Raw genomic sequence first — 24536 nt, 5'->3', positions numbered from 1 at the left:
AGTATTGAACTTAACACACAATTCTGCTTGTATTATAATCGTTATTAGATTATGGGGGTAGTTTAGGTATCCTATGCTTTTTTGTTATAATGCATTTTTTATATTTGTTGTGGATAAAAGATGGGAAGGTAAGATTTCTTATTGCCTGAATTTTCTCTCTGAAATAAATTTCACGAATGAGTTTTTAAAATAATAATTGTATATTTCAGACACAGAGCTTGGCGTAACCTCGTAAAAAAATTGAGAAGAAAGCGTTTGCGACGCATGCGAGCTCAGGACAGAGATGCTCTTCTTGATGCTGGTAATATATTATTACGTATTCTCCCAATCATTTATCGTGTATATTTATTTTCGTCTTTAACTTTTAAGTCATGGGGAACAAGTGCAACAACTGGGTTATGAGTGTGCTGTTACTTTTCTATGTCCTCGTTTTAACTTCATGATTTATGTGAGCGCATTTTACGTACTCTAGATGTTTTTGAATTTCTATTGATAAATACTAGTAGCTACGTATCCAATGAATTGGATGCCCAATTTTATTGTATTGCCTGTCAAGTTTAAAGTTATTATTGCTAGACAATCAATTATTTCTGTTCTCGAATTCCTTCGTATCTTATGTGGGTATGGATCAAAGTGAGCAATACATTACTTACGTTACATTAATTGCGTTACATTTTTCTGTTAATTATGAGAAACGACATCCGCCCTACGCATCGCCTTTACCCTGAAAAATGAAATTTTAAAAACATTACTAGGCGTTTGTCATACTTCTGCATCATGTGGAGCCCTCAGCTATTTCATAAAAACGCCTTTTGTTCACAAAATGCGTTTAAACTGGTATGCGCTGATAATAATACAATCCCGCATGTAAAACACTTGATGTTTCTGTAGCTTATGGGAAACGCAGTCAAAAATATTTCACAAGAAACCCGATTTCAGCAAATGCGAAAATGTTTGCGTTACTAACGATTGGTCTTTTTCCCTGCTTTTAAATGAACAGGAAAATACCCCTCAAATCATTCCAAGGCATTCAGATTTTCAAAACTGGATGACATGGGAAATCATGTGGAGCTTTTGAGATAAGATACAATGACCATTTTCAAACGTCGAATATAATTTCAGTATTAGGTGAAGAGTCCCAGAACAATATACTGTGCAAAATTTTAGAGTAGAACTCCCCATAGCGTAAGGAGATCAGGACAACCAGTAATACGGTGTGTACATATGTATTTTGCATTTTATAATATAGCAAATAGAGGCAAGACTCTCCTAGATCTCAATGTGGTTAAGTAATTTGGGTATTCAATTAGGTCAAGTGGTGTGGCTATCCAATGCAACATAGAGAGGTACCATTGATGTTCAAGTAAAACCACCATTATTATCAACCCAAAAGTTGGTTTGATAGGTGAGAGTAGAGACCACCTAGTAGTAATCCAACAACATGTGAAATTAACACGTCAGGATAGGAGGCTTAATTAATTTATTATTATTGGTATTCAATTGCTTTAGGTAGGTTTTTGATAGACATAGCCTATACAGCGATACAACATTCCATTTCCTTTTCCCTCCTAATAAAACACTTGACATCTCTCGCTACGCAACACAAACTTGACATCTCACGCTATGTTAAGCCCGTCTTCAATTCCATATACTTTCTTCCTCCAATCATTCTGACCAACATGCCTATCCTATACATCTTCCTTGATTAAGTAGGTGTAAACATGGATTTATAAATGTTTAATATTTTTGACCACAATAATACAATGAGGACAATTTTTAGAAGTAAATAAAGAGAGAAATGATGACAGGGACGGTAAGTAAATATGTGAAGAATAGTATTTTTTAAACTTTGTTATGGAAAGTAGTTTTGTACAGCGTGGAAACGTTGTTTAAGCAAGGTGATAAGTGTAGATTGGCTATTGAAATGTGGATGTGGAGAAGAATGGAAAAGGTGAAATGGGTGAAAAGTAAAACAGACAAGGTGCTAGATATTGTGTGGAAGAATAGGGGATTGTTGGTAGAAATTCAAAGGAGGGAGGAAAAATGGGTGCAGAGGATTTGTTTGGCGATGGGATGTTGAGGACTTTGATAGAGGGGATATTGCTAGACAAGCGAGAATGGGGTAAGATAGAATAGACATGTAGGATGAAATGAAAGGTGGAAGGAAATGTGCAGCATTTAATGAAGAATTTATTTTAATGTCAAATATCAGATTTGTTTTATTTGGAGAAGCAAAGATATCTATTGCTGTACTATTGTATAGTCTGTGTCCATCCAAAACCTACCTTAATGGTAGAAATCCAAAAATAATAATAATAAGTAAATAGTTGAGTAGGAATTTTCATTGAGTTATGGTTGGTTATTTATATTGAGTTGTAAAACTATAGACATTTATTTATTCTGATAATAAGCCGGAAATTCATTTTGTGTCACAGTTTGCTCACTGTTAATTTTAGTATGAGGTTTAAGTTCTTTGTGGAAGTACTGCAATTCAACAAAAACTATTCAGATGTTTAAATTGAAGTTTTGTTGCTGTATTTAGTGTCTCATGATGTTAATTAAAATAATCATTGAAGTAAAGATTTCACAATAATTTAGCCTGAAACTTATTCTCCATACGTCAGAATCATAGTTTTTACTCAACCCCTAGATAGTGCCATGAGACATTTATCCTTTTAATTAGCTCACTTCCACTTCAGATGGTTTTTAGGGAAAATTGAGTCAAAGTCATTGGCAAATACTACCTTGATCAAAAATTTCCCGGAATTTATTCAGAAAATTAAAAATACAAGTTTATTCATCTAAATCTATATTGTCCCCTTCAAAGTAATCCCCATCGACTGCAACACACTTATGCCAGCGCTTGATCCAATCCTCGAAACATTTTTTATATTCGGTTTTCGGTATGTCCATCAGTGCTTCCTGCGATTTTTCCATTACTTCCTCTCGGCTGCTAAAACGCGTTCCCCGTAATGGTTTTTTAACTCGATTGAACAGAAAGAAGTCACAGGGAGCCAAATCAGGTGAATTCGGTGGCTGTTGGATGGTATTTGTTGCATTTTTCGTCAAAAAATTACGAATAATGATAGCACTGTACGACGGTGCGTTATCATGGTGCAAAATCCACGAGTTTTCTGCCCACATTTCTGGTCTTTTTCGGCGAATTGCTTCACGCAAACGTCTCATAACGCCCAAATAATACTCTTTGTTTACTGTCTGGCCTTCTGGCAAAAATTCATGATGCACTACACCGTTGTAATCCATGAAAACCGTCAGCATTGCCTTCTTTTTTGACTGAAAACGACGTGGTTTTTTTGGTCTCGGCTCATTTGGTGAACGCCATTCACTTGCCTGATGTCTGGATTGCGTGTCGTACTCATAAACCCACGTCTCGTCTCCAGTAATGATCCTTTTGATGAATGTGGGATCGGATTCAGCCTCGCAAATCATGTCTTTTGCGACGTCAACACGGTCTCTTTTTTGCATGAAATTGAGGTCTTTTGGCACCAACTTTGCTGCTACACGACGGAAACCCAAATCATTAACCACAATGTCTTGGGCGGATCCATAGGCAATGTTCAAGTCCTCCGCTATTTCTCTGATGGTTAATTTGCGGTTATTGACCAACATTTCTTTTACTTTATCAATTTTTTCACCGACTTTCGATGTCGATGGTCTGCCACTGCGTTCATCATCTTCGATTGACTCACGACCACTTCTGAACCGCTCGTGCCACTGGTAAACGACCTTTTTTTAGAGAATCGTTGCCGAAACACTTTTCCAACATTTTCAACGTCCGTGCGCCACTAAATCCGTTTTTTACGCAAAATTTAATACAAGTTCGTTGTTGCAAATTTAAATCCATTTCTGAAATTGTAAAAAATCGCCAACACACACAGAGATAGGTGTACTCTTGGCTGCGTAACTTTTGCAAATGTCAAGTTATGACACTAAGATTTAAAGGGAATATCAACAACAGATGTACCAATTTAACAAAAAAACAGAACTCAAATCGGAACGATGGGAGCGTCACACGGTGGTTATTCCGGGAACTTTTTGATCAAGGTAGTATGTAAAGATTCAGACTGGAGGTACATCACAGGCTGAGCAGTCATCTTGATTAATCATCTTGACAATGATGATTTATCCATAGAAGACTGGGAATGATGGTTGATAAGACCTCTTTGAGGTGTAGTGTAATTGTGTGTAACAACTTGGTAGAAGATGCTAACACTTGTCCCTGCAGTGAATTTCCGAGTAATATTAAGATGAGTATGCCCTAGGTTTGACTTTAAACCACAACTTTATCAACTTGTGAGGACATTGTCCATCGGATAAATCCAAAGAGTGCAAAAATGTCTCCCCTATTCATTTCTTCTAGTGGGTTTTGAAGATTTGTAATCAATTTTAAAAGTGAATTTGGTGTCTGGTAAACTTTTCAGCCAGAAGAAAGAATGAGTTGTCACCTACATATCAGGCATGGGCAAAAGAGCAGGAAGCATTGGAACAGTTTCGTGAAGAGGAAGAAGCCCGACTGAGTGAAGAAAGAAATAGGCAGTGGTTGCTGGCTGAAGTGGAGGCACAGATTTCTTGGCGCTCTCACCAAGAGAAAGCACGAAAGGCTAAAAAGGAGCGGGAAGAAATTGAGGTATGGACTAATAAATTTTTGTGAACTACTTTGTGTATATAATTTTATTTATTTTTCATTTTCTAAAATTCCAGATACACGAGGTCTGTCCAATAAATACCCAAACTGAGGCCATAAAAACTTCATTTTGCAAAATTTAGTCTAAATCGATTTTGTTCCCTTTAAAGTACTCTCCATTCATTGCTATGTACTTATTCCATCTTCTTGTCCGCTGTTATAAGCACCTTAGGAAGTACTCGGCAGTTAGGCTTTTTAGTTTTCTTGTCGTTTCTTGATGTATTGTGTCCACATCTTCCCAGTGATGTCCCCTCAACACATTTTTGCATTTTGGGAGTAGAAAAAAGTCGCAGGGGGCAAGATCTGGCAAACAAGGAGGATGATCAAGGATGGTGATTGAATTTTTTGCCAAATCAATGCTGAATGTGCAGGTGCATTGTCATGGTAACGGATCCAACCATCATTTTCGGTTAAAATAGTTTGCCTTGTTGATTTTCCTAGATTCAGTTCATCAGCTATGAATGGGACAGTTTTTCGACAATCGGTAAGGACAAGGGATCGCACACGATCAATGTTGTCATCAACACAGGTGGTTGCAGGTCGTCCCGGCCTGGTATCATCCATGGCGTCTTGTCAGCCATCTTTAAAATGCTTAATTCACTTGAAAACGGATGTTTTCTTCAGAGCATTATCACCATAAACAGCTGCCAACATTTCAGTAATTTCACTTAAATTTGCCATGACAAAAAATGAGGATCAAGCGAAACTGCTTTCACAAAACAAATTGTTGAGACTGAACACAACCTTCCGTGACAACAATGCTTGCACAGTACTCTGAACGATTTGTGCTATGCTCACCTAGCCAAAGAAATGCATGCTGCGTAAGCTCCGCCAACCATAGGGATTTTTGGATACCCACTCGTACTTTCTATCAAATATATTTTCCTCATCAGGTATAGAAAATGGTTATCTTCATTACAAATTTCGATAATAACACTGCCTTGAGTCAGTATTAATCATTAGCTTTAATATTTCCTTGGCAGTACATCCAAAAAAATCCCAAATAAATTGTAAATATATGGAATGTAGGTTGTTTAGTTTTATCTCACATGTGGTACTGCTGCAAAACTGATATGCAATGGGCTAATGGGTATGTTGCCCCTCTACTCAAATATTGTTTTTCTTGAGGTAAACTCAGAATCTATAGGCACTCAATCAACTGGAACTTGAATATAAAAGAGTGTTTTATAGAATTCCATTGTGAAAATAACTGCATACATGATGATGATGGCCGACCCCGGTGGCGGCGGGGTAACGTCCTCGTCTGCCATTCCAAGGGTCGCGGGTTCGATTCCCGCCTGGGTGAGTTTTCCTCCACCTAGGGCTTGGGTGTTTGTAAATGTGATCATTGTTATCGTTGTTAATAGTTCGACGTAAAGGCCAGAATGTGCTGTTTTCGGACTTATACTGAATAAATAAATAAAATAAATAAATTTAGTTAGAATGTTGATGAATTTCTGGAATTTTGTGGTGATGAAACGTTTATATAGTTGCTAATTTTTTAATGAAATAGTTCTAACTTCTCCCTATACTGTTAACATTAGAATATTTTCCTGCTTGATCCAAGAATTTTTCATAAATTCTTACATGAAAAATCATATTATGTCTGATGAAATGGGAAATACACTGATAAAAATATCTTATGCATCTCACTCAGGCTTGTTTTCCAAAATGACCATCTTCTGTTGCAATCATGCATGCATTTAGGGTTTACAAGAAATTGAACAGTGAACCAAGAGTGCTTAATTTGATAAAATCTTGGAGAAAGGAAAATAATGAAAGAGTCACACACAGGCACTTAGGATGGTCAAACCTCTTATCAGAGTCCAAAACTTTTTTCACTTTGGCCACCTGAGCATCGGTTCAAGTGGTCTTCGGGCGTCCAACGTGGTGCTTGTCTTCAACGAGCTCCCGGCCTTCCTTAAACATTTGTACCACTCAAAAACTCTTGTGCAGCTTAAGGCATCATCCCCATAAGCATGTTTAATGAGTGCAAGGGTCTCCGATGCGGATTTCCCGAGTTAAACACAAAACTTCAAAGCATAGCGTTGCTTGACGGTGCGCTCCATGCTGGTGTGACGACACCACAAACAATCACGTGTCACAAAAATCAACCTCCTGTCTCAACGAATGCCTGGAGGAGATTGAACTAAAGTGTGCCTGAATGGTAGGGGACCCCTCTCCCAAGCCAACTGATCGGACTCCCATCCACGGTTTCGTTGAGGCTTCAGCGCACCAGTCGCGATACTTATTGTGCGGACCCTGTGTATGAATCTTGCATTGTTGAGAGGACATATTGCTCTATAGTGAAAGACTCACTGAAGCGTGACAGTCAGATATAGGTTAGAGTTAATTTCATGTCACAAAGTAGCGTAAAAACATCTTATAAATGTTATCTTGTGTAAATTGTTTAATTTCTGTTTATATAATAACATAAGGTCTATGATTCCATTCAAATAATTTTTTTTGTAGCTGCGCATTCGTTTGGAATGGGAAGAAGAACAAAAGAAACAAGAATTGATAGAGTTGGAGAAGAAGAAAGAGCAGGAGGAAAAGTTACAAAAGCAGGTGAGGAGTTATTCTTTTACTAGCTATGTAGTATCATACTGTGATAGCTTCCAGTAATGCAGAAAGGAGCATTTTAATGAATTTCTTGCTAAAAATAAGCTCTTGAAGTCAAATAAGGATATCATCCTTGATGGCAAATAATCCTCCTTGAGTCCATTTTTATTCAGTTGAACTCATTTTGAATCCTATGAATTCAGCGTGTGTGCATTATTAAGTTCTTCAGTAGAAGAAGAGGATTTTAGTTCCTTTATTTAAGTGAACAATTTTATTTTTTAGGAGGAACTGTTGAAGCAGATTATAGACTTTGTTGATAAGGTAAGGTGCAGCTTTCACATTTTATTTAACTTAGTCATGTATTTTTGCTTTGGCCCATAAAGTAAATCCCTCTGTCAACCTCATATGTATGTAGCAATTTCATATTTATTCAGGATATCTTGTTAATATTTAAACAATAGCTATATTAAGGACACATTTTTCAAGTATTCAATTTTTCACCTCAAGTCTGCCTTTTTTAGCTAGCTTTAGTTTCCAATGTTGTTATATTGAAAATTTTGTTGAATGTTGTAAAAATAACATTTTTGTTATTGCGACTCTTCAGAGAAAACAAAATATAAGTCCTTATTAGCTGCAACATTTTCAGAGTGTAAAAATCATTCGCCTCGAATGATTTTTACACTCTGAAAATGTTGCATTGAATTGCACATTAGCGGATGACTCCGTTAAAAGTTACTTTTGCGGCATCTCCCGTAGTTTCTTTGGAATTTTTCCTTATTAGCTCTTTCAAATGTAATTAAGTATTTAATATTCCTGATGGTGTTTTCCAAATACTTCAGACATTCACCAGTAAGCTATACCAGGTTTACAAGTATGAAATGTGGATTTTTTTCTTGAAAAAGAAATTCAGAAGAATGATTAAAAGAGCTTTTTTCAAAGTATACTTCATTGGTAGTGAGGCATTTTTCCCATCATTCGGGCGATTTGTGGATACCGTGCCAGTAAAGATCTTTCTCTTTTGTCAAAAACCATTTGGCGAGCAATTTTCTCTCTTCTTCGTACAAACCAAAGCACTGCTCAGCAAGTGCATGGCCCATTGATGCAAACTAATGGAAATAGGAAGGAGCGAAGTCTGGTGAGTAAACCGCAAGGGGTAGCACTTCCCAGCTGAGTGCCTCCAATGTGCCGCAAACCGGTTTTACCTTATGTGATAGAGCATTGTCATGAAAAATAATGACCTTATGTTACCTCTTTTGGTATTCTGGTCTTTTTTCAGGCAGTGAACGGTTCAAATATAACAATTGTGTTTGTTAGTGTTCAGTATTAACTGTTTCGCCAGGTTTGAACTGCTCATAATAGACCACACGTTTCTGTTCCCACCCAGCACAGAGCATTTTCTTTCTGCCAAAGCGATTTGGTCTTGTGGTCAATGTGGATGGTGCCCCTGGGTGTGGTTTTTGCTCTTAGAATTCTCTAAATAAATCCACTTTTCATCACCAGTAACAATACAATGGAAAAAGGACTTCCTTTTGAATCGTACGAACAAAATTTTGCATGTGTTTCTGAGAGGCAGATGGAGAGGTGCTCCTCTCCATCTGCTTGTCATTCAACTTATGTGGTACCCATCTGCTGGTCTTCTGAATCTTTCCTATCTCTCTTAGGTGATTGGAAACAGCTTTATGACTAACTAATTGCTCTGAGTTGTTTATATGCTTGTGAATCATTTTCCTCCAACAATGCTCTTCCTCGAACAATGGCTCCAATTCCGCATCTTCCTTTTTTGCAGTTTTCCATGTTCCCTGTCTGCAACATCAAAGTCACCACTTTTGAAATGCTGAAATCATTGTTCACACGTATCTTTCAATGGAACATATTCACCAAAAGCTTCTCAAAGTAATCAATATGATTCAACTGCAGTTTTCTTCAAATTAAAACAAGAAATTAATGCTGTCAACGTTTGCTCTCTGTTTGGTATAAATTTTGACATATTGAGCGCAGCAACATAACACTATGCCAACACTTTTTCAATTTATCACTCTTTCGCGTCTGACACTTCGTGATGGCACTACAAAATGGCATGTGTGTTGATTGCACAACAAAATGGCATAAGTATCAAATCGTTAGACCACAAACTGCATTGGTTCACCAGCTATTGTCTGAAATCTGCATTTCATGCTTGTTGTTCATTTCTTAATAGTTGTTCTTCTTTTTAAGGCCTTTTTGTCCATTTTCAAGGCCTTGCAATCAGTAATTACCAGCCCAACCTAATTGATGAAAAAATCATCCTATTCTTTTATAGATGTAAAGTATCTTTCATATTAGATATTTTTGCAACCAATTCTGACCAGCTTATACTTAAATATCTTTCTTGTCCTTGAGGATTCTTCTGTATTTCAAATTTTATGTGAGGTGAATGATTAGACATCAGTATAATTTGAATGACAGTGCCTGCCTGTTTGTGTTTAAACCCTAAACAATGGATTTTATTATTAGTTTATTGCTTTTCAGGGAGGAGAGCGCCCTTCTTTTGCTAATGATGTAAATGAGACAAACCCTAATAAGCCTCTATGTCCTTTCTTCATCAAAACTGGTGCTTGTCGTTTTGGAGATAGGTGCTCAAGGTGGGTTTTTATTTTATTTGTTGCCTATTGCATTAGTTAGAGTGGGATTTGATGGGATAATCTTGACATTACCAATCTTTGGTTTTTATTGCATATTTTGAAGTTTTCACATAAAAACCGATTTATTTTAATGAATTTATGAATAATGGAATCATATATTCCACCGTATGAATTATTCTTAAGAATGGTAGTTATTTCACTTCAGCTATGTCAGACAGCATCCTTCATGTTCAAATCAAGTGCTGAACATTGTCTTATTAATAATGGCTGTGGCCAGTAATGAATACCTCACCTGAAGATAATTCATTTAAATCCAAGCCAATAGTTTTTTTATGTTTTTGATATTGAAAAAGTATTTATGAACAAATTATTGTACTCCTGTCAAAAATCAGTTTTCAGCATCAGGAATGTATTGTAGTGGATATTTTATTAATTGAATGTTTTGGTGTTCAGTAAGTACTGGCTACCTAAGGGAATGGCAAGAGCAGGGTGAGGGAATGATGTAAATAATAATGTTGACAGAGTCTTACATTGGATTTGTCATGCACATTTAGGTATTGCCATGTATTGATGATGATCCTCAATATGTATTGTCACAGTCTTTACTTTTCATTGCTATGACAAGGATCAAAATTCAAATATGTTTGACACTTATAGCAAAGTGGATTTCTTGTAATTGAAACGCATTGCACAGTATGCAAAATTAAGTTTTCAAGTCACCTTGCTGCACTTTTTAATAGTTATTGTGAAGACATATAGATAGCATTGTCTAGTTAATGGTTGCATTTGTTATGCATGAGTGAGTATTTTTCTCCGCAGTAAAAGGTATGTTTTAATTTCATTAACCTGTGATATTATATGTTTTTAGGAATCATCCAAGACCTGCTCTAAGCAAAACTATATTGCTGTCAAATTTTTATTCACATTTCGGCATGGATCAGTCAATGCTAGATGAGTATGATTCAGATTTACTTCTGGAATATGAGGATTCAGAAACATATCAACACTTTCGGTAAGAATGAAAATTTATTTTTAGTTAATGAGTCCTTAAACCTTGATACTATTATGGAAAGTAATTGGTTTCTATCTTTGTATTACTTTTTACTAGTTTCTTAAGGTGAAAGGGTACCTAATATGAATGGAAGAAGAAATGATTTTGAGTTTGTTTATAGTTGGAGGTAGATAAATTTCCATCTCAACCTAATCTAATTGTCATATCTACATGGCTCTTTGTGTCAGAATGGTCAATAATCTTCTATCTCACATGTAAAATTTGACTTTTAAGTCTCAGTTGGCAACGGCCATCAGAAATGCCTCAAACTGCATACTTTGAGAATGTGGGTCTTACTACAGATAAGACAGTCATCTTCCTCCTTTACTGTTGGGGAAGAATAAAAGATAATTTTCCACTGAAAAAGATTATTTTCTCAGTTTTCTGTGCAGGGTCCATTGGAATTTACTATTCTAAACTTGGTTGATTTTGAATTAATTATAATAGTGTTAGAACAAATAATTGGCAATTTCTTAACAAGAGATGCCTTAAAAGTAATGTAAGGTGAAATGATTCATAAGTTTACTTATACTTATAACTAAAGGAAGTATCTAAATGAATGGGTTTTATATTTTACTGGTATGCAATTTCAGATTAAAATTCTAAATGCATGTGTTTTGTTCATTAATGTTTTAAGTTTCCGTTTTAATACATAAACCAAAAGTGAAAATGGGTTAGTTAGATTTACATTTAATTTGATAAAAATCATAGTAATTTTATTCCTCAGGTTTTTCTCTCATTATAATTTCACTCGCAAAGAGAGTTAGTATTGTGGCTCATCAATTAGGGACTAACTATTTTATTTCAGTCATTTATGGCAATTCCAAGTTCATCACAGAGATGATACACGTACAAATTACTGGTGCATTTATAACTAGAGACCCATAAATAGCACAAAAAAGTGCAATTGCATTTCGTGAATGATATATTACTTCAGTATCATTGGTATCAGGAGCAGATTAGATAGTTGAGCACTTGCTAACCTCGAGTTTATATTAAAAAGTAGCGAGTCTCTCATGATGCATAATTTAACTTCTAATCCTAGGATTTTATAAGCAAATATCTGTTGTTCTAGGTTTTGAGTTCTGCTTTCGAATTTTAAAGAAACCAGACAGAATATTCCAAGTCCAAATTTTGGTTTTATAAAACTTCTTAAACTATTGTATGTACAAATAATTTAGCTTTTACATAAGCCCGGTAAACTCTCGGTTTTCTGTGCTAATAGATGAATGATGAAGTGCGGCTAATAGAAAAATGGGATAACAAAAATGTATGGAAAATATAGTCAAAATATGAACGGTTTATATAGAAAAACTCCTTTTTCAGTCCATGTGATTAATTCGAGTTTTTTTTGCAAAGGAAAGTACATTTTTCTATTTTTTCAGCCATTTCGTAAGGGTGAAAATATAGATTTACAAGAGCATAGAAATATCATAAACTGAATATCATAACATATTTTATTCAGAAAGCTAAACCAATCACGTAGCCAGGAAAAACAAATTACTGGCTTAAGGGGGGTTGTAAAAAAATATCACTAAAGCAGATTCATATTCATCGTATGAAAGGCCAATTACAAATATTATTGAAAACTTTTGAGTTTGTAAAATTAAAAACTTTGAAGAAATCCAAGGCATTTCAAACCTGAATTTTTTTAAAAGTATATAGGATTTTCAAAGCATTTAACTATGTTTGCGATTGTAAGTTTATTAAAATTTCGAGGTGCTGGGAAGGGAGATTAGCACAGGTAATCTGCAAAATGGATCACCCACACATGCATAGTCAATAGTTAAATGTAATATAATAATTAAATTTCTTGGTGTTTTGATTCATTGTTTTTCATTGGTAGTTGCTGTTGTAATTATAAATCCACAGTGCATATTCAATTTATGCTCTTAAATCCAAATCGTAATTTTGTGTACACAGATACAAATTCATGCACATTTCCCTTATAATTGGCAAATAATGGGATATATTCTACCATTCCTAATTTCAATTACAGTCTGGAAGAAGGATATTCAGACAACATATCTGTTTATTAAATGAAGAATACAATGTATCTTTCCACTGTCCTTTATTTACGTACAACTAGTTTCAGTGCTCAAGCGTCATCATCAGTTACCTGATGATGACACTTGAGCATTGAAACTAGTTGTACATGAATAAAGGACAGTGGAAAGAAACATTGTATTCTTCATTTAATAAACATGAATTTCCACAAAGTTGAACTGGGAACAATTGAACAAATCTGTTTTTTCATGATCCTCAATACATTAGAAAAATTAATGTGTACTTCTCAACCATCAGTTTTTCATTATACTTACTTAACATTTAATAACTTTAAAAGATTGATTACCAGATTCAGCCTTAAAGCCGGTTGGAAATACTAACATGAATGATAGATTGATAGTCGTCTTTTTGAGCCATAACTTCAATGCAGTAGAGGCAGTAATGAATTCGTTAGCTGAAATACAATGGATCATTCTACTTCTCTCTAATTTGTTCATTATTTAATGTAGCAGGATGATAATTGAACCTGGCTGTTGTAATTTCTTGCAGAAATGGAGTATTTGGAAAAGCACCTTGCTGCTGCATTTGGTATTTTATATTAAAGTTTGAGCAATTATCATCAGCATTTTATTTTTACAGGTTGTTGGTTCAATACACTGTGATATGGTGAGATAACCTAATCACTAAATGGTGTACTGGTAGCCAACTCGCAAAACTTAATCTTATCTGTGTATCCTTTACTAAAAGACTATGAAGAAATTATTTTTCCATCAAGTGTTACTGGTTAAGTTTATGCGTATGGTTTACCGCAAAGAAATGACTTATAGCTCAGAATTAGCCTTAACTGCATTTTAAGATGCATGACAATCTGGTGCCAGTCAAGTATTTTTCTTTGGAAGTTGAAAAAGTTTTAACAAGAATGCTAAGGATGTGATTCTGGTGTACAGGATGGGTGGTTGCTGGTAAGATTAAAGTAAAATAGTTTGGCATAAATGGGTATTGGTTAAATGTTTTATCATACATAGATGTAAAATTGTCAGTCCAATAACTATTGCCCATAAATCTATATCACAGAAAATGGTTTTCATGTTATGTAAATCGTAGTCTCTTGCAAAAATTATATTCAATTTCTTAAGCATACATACATTTGGCTGTACATATCTTATTTTGCTTCATTTTACATGAATATGGAGGCTTATGCATTTATCAAAATTATATTTAAGTACATTCTAGCTGAAACACGTTAAAATTCAGTGGGTGTTGTTATAATGCATATAGTTAATGGTAATTTTGCCTTCAGAACTGCTTCACAATTTCTTAATTTCATTAAAAATTGAATGCTAATATTTTCCAGAGTCTGACTTTTCTCCCTATGTATGCATTTATCTTTCAAACTATTATAAGTGCGGTAATTCTTTCTTGTCTTAACCCTTAACTCCGTTTTTCCCTTTACACATGACATTGTGCAAATCATATTCCTATATTAGGTGGTATATCCCTGTTTATTCTAGTAAAAATTCTGTATTAATTTCTTATACCCACGTATCCTATAGTTCTTGTGCCCATCTTCAATGATACTTTTATGATGAGGGAGGGTGGGAACAGGGTTAGAATTTACTAATTGACCCCTAAAATATTCCTGTCAGTATGTCCCATTGAAACAAAATAACCTATCCATTGGATTTTATAAAAGTATTAAACCTTTGGGATGCCTTGTAAAATGATAGCAGCAGTGGCTTTAAGACATTTAGAAATTATCATTCCAATTCCATTGAGCAGGTTTTAAATCTAAGTGTGCATCAGTTTTGGTGTAAGACTGGAACAAATAAATAAAGAGATTTTCTGATTTAAATATTAGTAAGTATGTGGAGATATAGTCGCAACTCTTGTAAACTCTGAGGAAAACAGGCCCATCCACTATGCAGCCAAGTGGGTTTTCAAACATTTAATGTAATTAGAACTGGATGATTCCAATATAATTTGTGGACTTGGGAGCATAAAGTGCTAAATTATTCTGTGCTTTTTTTGTGTATTTTGAATGGGCCAATTCAAGAAAATTTATCATTAAAGGCATTTAGGTGAATGACTCTATTATTCCATTTTTTGACAGTGTGTAATAATGGAATAGCTCATTTTAAACTATTGAGTAACTGAAATACCACTTGCGATAATGCCAAGTTATGAAAAGATATAGCACCCAGTACATGAGTCTAATAATAATATATTGATTTGCCCTGCAGACACAGTGTATAGGATTAAGAATTCATGGCAGGTGTGTGGGACATGTCAATCGAATATAGATCACATTATTCCCCAATATAAATACCAATACAGTTATGACAGGAAATTAATATACACTTTGTTTGACATAAATTTTCATTTACTATAATAACACTCCTCAACCAGATATGCAAATACATTCTTCTTGAATAGTGAAATTCCTGTCTTATTTTTTTAATGGTTGGGCAGATTGTTAAACATTTTGTGTACATTGATGATGGTCCTTTAGCTACCATAGATAGGTTTGATGTTTTCACATGTATATCTTTACATCTTCTGGTACTGTGACAGTGATAAATTTTATTCATTATAAAGTCCCTCTTGTTTTTTCTTAGCATAAGTAACTGCATGATATATACATACGCAAGTACAGTCAATATTCCCAAATATTTAAAAAGAGGTTGACAATACATTTGATTCCATTAATGTCCATATTTTTTAAAAGTTACATGAAATATGACTAGTAATTCCAAGTTGAAATGAAATTAAATATTACAATTCTATGAAAGGAAAACTTTTGCTTGGAGTGAGTCAAATTACTTATCTGGTGACATATTTAGATGCTCTTCGGGGTCATTTTGTGTTGAAAACTACATCATAATACTGTTGAATTTTATAGAAAATTAAAAGAATATTTTAAATAGGGAGTGAGGCTCCGTAAGTTAGGAAATTGCCATAATGCAGAATGTGAAAAAAAGTGAAAAGTTGTTCCCCAACAGTATGAGATTCCAATACTTATTTTAAATCATAATCTTCGTGGACTGAGTTTTTTTTATATCTGCATCATTTTCAAAATGTATGTATATTCCGAAAATCGTTCTCAACTTTTGGTCTGTGAAACCTGTGATCCATTCAACCTTTTTTGGTTGTCAATATGGATACGTATTTGCATGTACTAGGTAACAGGTGCATCAAGCCATTGACATAATCAGTTTGGAAAGAAAGTAAAACCCAAAGCCGTACACTTAATCTTAACACTTAAGTGTACGGCTTTGGGTTTTACTTTCTTTCCATGCACTCGGCCGTAGTACGTTCTTTATCTATTTATCATAATCAGTTTACTGTGGAAAATACATGCACAAAGAAGATAAACTAAGCATTTGAACAATGAAGAAATAAATTATTTCAATGCAATAATGTCAACAATGCGTATTATAATAATGTCTAATATTTTCAATGATGTATCTCACAATAAGGAACTGAGTTTAAGGGAGGAAGTATATAAGAAAATAAATATTTTTGACTGCCCTTGTCCAATTTTACTCAATGGAGGGAATGGGGCGAGAAAAATTGCACCGAGCAAATAAAAATAGTCTTACATTTAGTCTAATTGTCATGAATTAATTTTCTTAAGTATTTTTACAATGTCTAGTATCTTTATAAAGAATATTAGTACAGCCTTCTCTGGCTTAATTGGCAAAATGTAATTACATTTTTCCATTAAAATATAACTAAACATTTTTCTATTTAATATTAACCAATATGAATCATTAAATTTTGTGCCTCATTCTCTCCGAGAGAAGGAAGCTATCAACTTACTCTGTTATCAACCAATGTAAAACATGTTTTTATTATTGAAGCTGTAAATACTCATGGATTGTATAAAATTTCATTTGATTAAAGTATTATCATTGTGTAACATTCAGACACTTGGAAGGTGCTAATAATAATTTGTTTATATGTATTTGCATAGGCACCCTATTTATTAATGTGGTATGTTTTCTCACCATTTAGAAGTTTTCTATTGCCAACAAAAATTTCTTTCTAAGGAAGTAACCATTGCCCATTGATATTTTCCAAGATTCGCAACCCTGGTTTCCATCAGTGCTTCTGTTAAAGGGATACTATTAACCTAATTTGATTTCTTGTTGAAATCCAATTAAAAATAGTTTCATCTCTGGACAACTATCAATGAACATATTGATGGAAGTACTATAGTTATCAAAATACCCTTTTTTTCATGCTATCATTTAAGGTCCCATAAGTTATTTGTCTGTATCAAACACTGAATTTATATTGATGTTAATATTAAATTTTGTCTTGTGCCGTATTTATGCAGAGAATTCTATAGTGATGTTGTGCCTGAGCTATTACAATATGGTCAGCCTGTCGCAGTTGTCATATGTAGAAATTCAGAACCACATCTAAGAGGAAATGTATATGTGGAATATGCAAGGGAGGCGGAAGCAGCCAAGGCAGTAACATCCTTGAATGGTCGCTGGTATGGTGGAAAGTTGATCTCAGCTCAGTTTACCAGTATCCCAACGTGGAAAGCAGCTATATGTGGTATGTTCTAAAGTCATCTCCTATCATAGAAAAAGATTATACATAGTTCAGTGTAGTTGTTCAGAGAAAAGTGGCATAATGTTTATCAAAATGCATAGTGCTTTCAGAAATTTGTATTTAAATTATTTCCCACAAGATTTTTATCCCAACTTTGTGTCAAGTTTTAATTATTTGTTTAGTTGTATACATTTCCACAGAAATGTCATCAGTGTTTGGTTATGCTTTGTTAAAAATAATGATTTCCTCAATTTTCCTCATTTTTCATTCCTTGCATCGAATGAATGACAAGTGAATGCAAATCATTTAACATGCATTTAAATGATGGTTGCAAAATATCTCTCATCACTTTTCTTCAAATTTGGTATGGTGCTATCAAACATATCTAAGAGATAATTTGCTTGCATAAAAAAATGCTGAACCATAGCAATAATTCCCAACAGGCTAAGATATGTGTGTCAAAATAAAAAATCATCAATTAAACATGCAGAGCTTCTTCAAGTATGAACAAAGAGATTATCATCGAGCATAGCTGCTGGATCCTTTCGATGCTAGCTAGCATAGATCAATGGTGTTCCATGTTTCTTTAAGAGCAGATAGGTTCGTACCAGGAAAAGGACCAAATTGATGCATTGGTTTTTTTCTTCTTGTGGGAAAAAGTTTGCCATTAAGAAACCCTTTTCAGCAGAAACTGTGGGCTGGCATCACAAAAATATTTCAATCTTAGCAATCAGAGCTGTAGTTTCCTTACTGCTTGCACTGAGTAGGGACTTCAGTTGATAATTGGGTGAATATGTATAAGATAGAATGGTAATATGTTGACTTGGGAGTTGGGACTATGGGATTTGTTGCTGGGAATATTTAACATCTTTAAATTTGTGGCCCCATGAAATCTGCCATTTATAAATGAAGAAAAATATATGAAGAGCATTTTGCGGATGTTCCTTGTCTATCCAGAGAAGTGGACGAGAAAGTATAAAATTTATTTATAGTAATTCTGTTGGAGGGATTTTGTCATAACCACTACTCAGTCATGTTGCAGTCTTATATGCCTTCAGTATTTTCCATGAATATCAGTTGCCAATCCACTGTAATCACAATCTTCTGTGATGGAGAAACATGACCAAAGCATAAAAACATTGACATTGCATGCTTGTCAGTGAACATGCTGTCTACTCTAACAACTTCTCATCATTTTCATTGCCAAAATTTAGGGCTTTATCATTCAATCAAAAAAGTACCTCTATTCCTTGGGTGATGTTGTGCCTGAGCTATTACAATATGGTCAGCCTGTCGCAGTTGTCATATGTAGAAATTAAGAACCACATCTTAGAGGAAATGTATATGTGGAATATGCAAGGGGGGGCAAGCCTGTTAGATAGATCCATACTCTTAGCATATTCTACTATAAAAATCATCACATTTTTTCTGCTTTCACCCCTGATAGAATATTAGAGAGTATTAGTACAATAAAGCTGATATATACAGCATCAAGTAGGTTATTTTTTCAAAGAATTACATGCCTAGAAATCAGTTGGACAGGAGACAATTCTAATCATATTTATTGAGAATAAAGTTTAAAGTGGGCTCAAAATTCAAATTCTCTGAGATGTGGAGGACTTAGTCCAAATTTTTTGTGGAAAATATCAAGACTTGAATTGAATTTTGTAATTAATTTAAATCAAAATAGCCCATCCCTTTGGGAATAACTTGGAGGATCTATCTAACAGATACAGATGTTGTACTGCAAGCACATCCTTATGCTTTGCTAATCAAGCCTTCCCACAGTGTGCTATATTAACCACAGCTTAAAATATTTCAGGAAAAATGCTACTTGTTGTAAAAATATACTGCCTTGAAATCAGTGTAGTGGTTCTTTAGTTTTAAGTATGCTCGACCATGCTAATGTGCTCTCTATAGTAAGTATACTTAGATATGTTGGCATATTCAGATAAAATTTCCTTTCCCTAGTTGTGGGCCTATCTTAACTTGGCCATCTATTAGTCACCTCTACTTCATGTCTTTCCTTAAATACTTGCCTGGTACATATTCTGAAATTGTCATTGGTACTTGTTATTGGTGTAGATAAGGTCAAGGCAAAATTAATCTTGCAAGTAAGAAAAATTTTTCTTTCCAATGCCTCTTCATCCTTCATGGTAAGCCTTGTAAATATTTATTGAGAAAGATAATTAATTGGAGGAAGTAAGGGAGGCATTTTTTTAGGTAACATGGTAGTCCAGTAAATAGTGTGTCAATTGGAAGGTCCTGGGCTCAGTTGATTACTCTGGTGATGATATCTTTGTCTGGTCCATGCTATGTAATCCATTGATGTTCAATATAAACAGGGTCAGCCTGAAGATTTTGGTATTATCTTGATTTCCTTCCAAAGGTGGTTTTAATGTAACTTGTCAATGATATTGTCTCAGGCCAGTTATCTACCCTAAATGTCTTCACTTTCACCTCTTTAAAGTTAAGAAAAATGTGATAAATTCCTCATTTTGCCATTGGGTTAGGGCTGATTGTAGAAGCATTGTGATTTGAGTGGTCATCAAGTAAGTGAACAAGTAATGTCTTTTGCTTCAGGTCTGTTTCACAGAGGGAGGTGCCCTAAGGGAAAGGCATGCAATTTCCTGCATGTCTTCCACAATCCTCGGGGAGAGTTTTCGAACCCTGATCGAGAGCGAGACAGATTGGTCCGAAGGCACAGGAGTCGCAGGGAGAGGGAGGAGGAGAGAGACTTATGCGAAAGAAGTTCTCACCGGGGGGAGGAAGAAAGTAGTAGAAGGGGAAGCCAGCAGAGGGGAGAAAGGTCGAAGAGGGAGTGGCGTTGGTCTGAGTCTCCAGAGAGGGTGGCTTTTCCTAGAGACAATGGGGAAGAGGAAGAGAATAAGTTTGAATGTGTGCGGAGTAGAGATGGGGAAAGCCCCAATTCAGGAATCAGAGACAGCTGTGAAAGGAGGAGGAAAAGGAGTAGTAGAAAGAGGAGAGAAGATGAAAGGGGAGAGAGGAATAGAGAAAAGGAAGATGACAGGATGAGAAGGTCGAGTAGGCGAAGTCGCAATAATGATAGGGTGGATGTTGGCCACTCAAGCTCAAGGGAAAAGCCAAACCAAGGGATTGACATGTACCATGGGAAGGAAAAAAGGTTTAGAGACTCAAGCGGTGAAAGCCAACGCTCAAGGCACAGTAGGCAAAGTCGAGAAAGGAATAGTGTTGTGAGTGAGGAAAGTGTCAAGTGTGGTCAGCTGAGTCAATTAAAAAAGGTCAATGGTGTTGAGGAGCAGTACTCAGAAGAGATCAGTTAGTCAATTCAAGTTCCAGTTGGTGGTGACCTTGTGGACATTTCTGATTTAGCTTGCCAAGAAAGCTGTTCAGATACATAATGTGAGCATTATTCTATTGGAATATAACAGTATATATATGTCTTTCTGGTTGCATTCTTATTGAATACAGGCTGAAAGGTGTCCATCCAAAGATGAATGAGATAGATGATAAGATAGATCTCTTTTTCATTTCGTTTTGCGGTACAATATTTGAAAAGTTGGGTGTTTTCGGGGAGGATTATGAACATCAAGCCCATGTTACTTATTTTTTTATTGTGACTATACTATGCATTGTAATGCCCATTAATAAAAGATTATTTCAAAGAATTCTCATTTATTTAGTTAAAAAGCAGTTGCTCTTCATTAATGAACTTTTTTCGGCTGGAATTAGCATGAATGCAGTTATGAGATCAGTGGACTTGATGTGTTGCTCAAGGTAGTCTGGTTATTTGTTTTGCATAAGGGCCATGGCCTAAATAAATTCTCAAGGTCGTTGCATCTTCTTCCTCCGATCCTTTCAGCGCTTCCCAGAGGTGATGATGCATCCTTGTGACATCATAATTGCCTCACCTATCTTTATACATCATCCTTTCATACGAGTAAAGTTCCACATTACCTTGAAAAGGTGCTCCTTGCTCGCGTGAGCATTCCGATCATTTTTTCGACGGGTAGAAGAATTTATCACGTGATTTCTCCCCCTTGCGAGAAATTTCCTCGGGTTTCTTCGGACAACTTGCACCAGCGAATTGAAGCGGTTGTGCGATATGGGATGGCGTGTGAAGGAAGAGAGAGGGAGACGTACGAGAAGCGCTCGACGGGATTTCAACACTTTGCGTCATTTACAATCAATGCGCGGCTGCCGCATGTCAAACGGTGCCACCTACTGTTCCGGTCGGCAAGCAAGACCGGGACACACACACAATGGATTACGTACGCCCGCTGAGAATTGCCGCTTCCCACATTTGGCGGCCTTCGGTTTTTCCATCCGGGCAGCCGCGCTTGGAGGAGGTGAGGGGATGAGCGAGCGATCCTATGACCGCCTCGCCACGCTTGGCGAACCAAACGGTAATCGGAAAACTTTCTTTCTCCGCCGCCCGTGTCAGTCAGCTGGGGGTGTTCGCGGAGCAGGTGGAGGAGGGCTGGTTCGTCTGCAGACCGAGAACGCCTTAGGATCGGAGATGACGACGCGCGAGCCAAAATGACGGAACGCTTGTCGTTAATCTGATCCGAATCGAATGTATAATCGCCCAACCAACAAGATGAGCATTCAAACGAGTGCTGGCTTTGACCCAGAGTGTATGTTCAAGTTGGGTGAATAACATTTTCAGCTTGATAATTATGGAATTTTGGACTCAAATTCTCTGAAATATTCATATTGTTAGTTGCCTGATGAATTGTAAAAATATCTCCAGTCAATAAACTTTGCTAATTGTTTTACATGGGTTCATATTTTTACAATTTTATTTCACTTAGAGTTACTAATTTTGTTGACATTTTCTATATTTAAATACTATTTATTCCTCTTAATTTAGGTATCTCATAAGTTGCCTTCACTTGCGTAATGTTTAAAATCCAGACATTGAAGTTGATATCCTGTTTGCTGTATCATCGTCGGTGTCCCTCAAGGAAACGTGATAAAGATCCTTCTATTCGTAAAATATAATAACGACGCTTGTTTGCACGTGAACAGCATTATTATATTACTTTGACAGCATTTTTTCGCGGGAAATCACACGCCTGAGAATTGCACAGTACCCCAACCTAATTTAAGTGAAATATCGGACTCTTAAAAAGAATGGGGTTTATAATTAAAAAAATGTATAGTGCTGAAAATTTAGGGGTAAACAAATATGTTCAACGTTTTGCATGTAAAATGAAATGCCTGTTGGATTTAGTAGTTCGTCCGCTGGTTCTGGTTGAACTCGTCATTTGGACAACGGCTGGTTGACAAAACAAAAGTTCATTTTTGTCATTAATGGGACACTTGGAATCAAATGGATTCTCACCAGCGTCCTGAGTCTGCCAGCAGCCTTTTTGCTTTTACTGTGATACCTGACCAGGGTGTAAGCCTGTTTTTCAGCGTTTCTCTCTTGTCACCCCACATGGGTACCATCCATCTTCTATCTCATCTTCCTAGTTTCCTATTCTTCCTGCCCAAACACTCCCTATTAGAAATTGTGCGAATGTATTTAATGGGAACAGGCGCCTTTGTCACTTTCGATTTCCATGAGTTAGAGAGGCAATGTAAAATTTATTGTGGAAATTCAAATTTGTTTACTACTCGTTGTTTCAGTTTCATCACGTCACGCCTGAATCTTCTCAATTTAAGTGATATTTCAGTTGCTGCATGAGTTTTACATAATGAATGTTCTCTTAACGCTATAGCCATCACATTGGATGTTGCGTTAAAAAACTCTGCATTTCGATGAGTGTGAAAACGCTGCCGGTTTGAAGTGATAATTAACGAAAGCTCCAATGTTAAAATATAGCCCACTGCGCCCGTCATGTTGGTTTAATCGATCCAATTCCTCGTACAAAATTAATTAAAAATTAGTAGTATCAGAATAGTCATTTACCGCCAGAAAGTTTAATCCCTGGGTAAGAGAGCAACGTTGCTACTCTTGGTGTATTTTCCGTAGAATGAAGTAAAAGAGAAGCAGTCCAAAGGTAAATCTTAAGTAAGAGCTCTTATTTCGCATCACTTGAACTTCACCTTGAATATTCGCCTCGAACAATTCGAATCCAGTTCATACATTTCATATTTCGCCGAAACAAAAAGCGAGTGGCTTAATCCGTTAACCTTTTCTGTTTGCGAAGAGAAATCCCGCGAGGATATCGGATGACCCACCGTGGGAACTATTTGTTGTAATAAGATTTCGGGCATGACTTAGCCTCTTCACAAAATGAATCTGGTATGACTGCTGCTGCCCATGCAATGACTCTTATCTAATCACACGGGAAGGGGAGACGACATGGACAAGTTAGGAGAATTTTATTAGTTGACCTTGGAGCATAGAGCCAATTTGTCTTCCTTCATTCAATCTATGCTACTTCAATCATTTCTATATAGACCTTATACGTGTCTTTGGGACATAATCCACTCACCTATTTTCTTTGAATGATCAATTGTCTTGGCACACTTGTTTTACGAACCTGCGTCAGGCTGCGGGATATTATGTAGATCGCTGCTCTTTTTCCTTCCGCTATACATTGTCATCTCGCCCTTGTCTGTATTACCAAACGATTGAATAAGTGGCTGGGTCTTTTCTGTAATCGAATGGTTGGATTCACACTTCGGTTGTGTTTTTTTTCTTTAAAAAGTAATATAATGTTGAGGTCTATGCTCCAGGTGTACTCTTTATATCCTCGAGGGGGAGGAAATTCCCTCCCACGGAAACGTGTATTCCATAGAAATACGTCCTCGCTACATTGAATCGAGATTCCTAATTCATTAGATTCGTGCAATTTCGGAATTTTAAAATTATTTGTACAAAGGAGTGATTTAGAGACGTTTTTGTGCGTACAGCTCGTAGAATTGGTACATTTTGTTGTTTGTGACGACAGTTCCCCAAGTAACATTTAATATCAAATTCCATTTTAAGTTGATATTTTTAGTTTAATTAACTGTTATCTCAGCTGTTTCAGTTGTAATGCGGAGTGTAATTGAACACATCATTATTTATAGCATTGCCGAATGCGGATTA

At 35.8% G+C, this 24536-nt stretch overlaps 1 protein-coding gene across 1 annotated transcript; it reads left to right on the top strand.

Annotated features, from left to right (window-relative positions):
* The first annotated feature begins 15 nt into the window (after positions 1–15).
* Positions 16–22214, top strand: LOC139699118 (U2 small nuclear ribonucleoprotein auxiliary factor 35 kDa subunit-related protein 2-like). The gene is made up of 9 exons (XM_071598146.1): positions 16–128; positions 210–301; positions 4443–4648; positions 7178–7273; positions 7550–7588; positions 9776–9888; positions 10757–10900; positions 17286–17512; positions 20093–22214. The coding sequence occupies exons 1-9, from the start codon at positions 121–123 to the stop codon at positions 20812–20814; spliced, it is 1647 nt and encodes a 548-aa protein (XP_071454247.1). The 5' UTR covers positions 16–120; the 3' UTR covers positions 20815–22214.
* The last annotated feature ends 2322 nt before the right edge of the window (positions 22215–24536 follow it).

This window comes from Hetaerina americana, unplaced genomic scaffold (genome assembly GCF_022747635.1).
Source record: "Hetaerina americana unplaced genomic scaffold, ioHetAmer1.1.p SCAF_9, whole genome shotgun sequence".
In the NCBI taxonomy this organism is placed as follows: domain Eukaryota; kingdom Metazoa; phylum Arthropoda; class Insecta; order Odonata; family Calopterygidae; genus Hetaerina; species Hetaerina americana.
This window is presented reverse-complemented; position numbering and strand designations above follow the sequence as displayed.

What these genes read in the sequence shown, in the direction of transcription:
- LOC139699118 (XM_071598146.1), top strand. An exon ending in AGGAAAAGTTACAAAAGCAG is followed by an intron (nt 7,274 to 7,549) that starts GTGAGGAGTTAT and finishes TTTATTTTTTAG; the next exon opens with GAGGAACTGTTGAAGCAGAT. An exon ending in GTGGAAAGCAGCTATATGTG is followed by an intron (nt 17,513 to 20,092) that starts GTATGTTCTAAA and finishes CTTTTGCTTCAG; the next exon opens with GTCTGTTTCACAGAGGGAGG.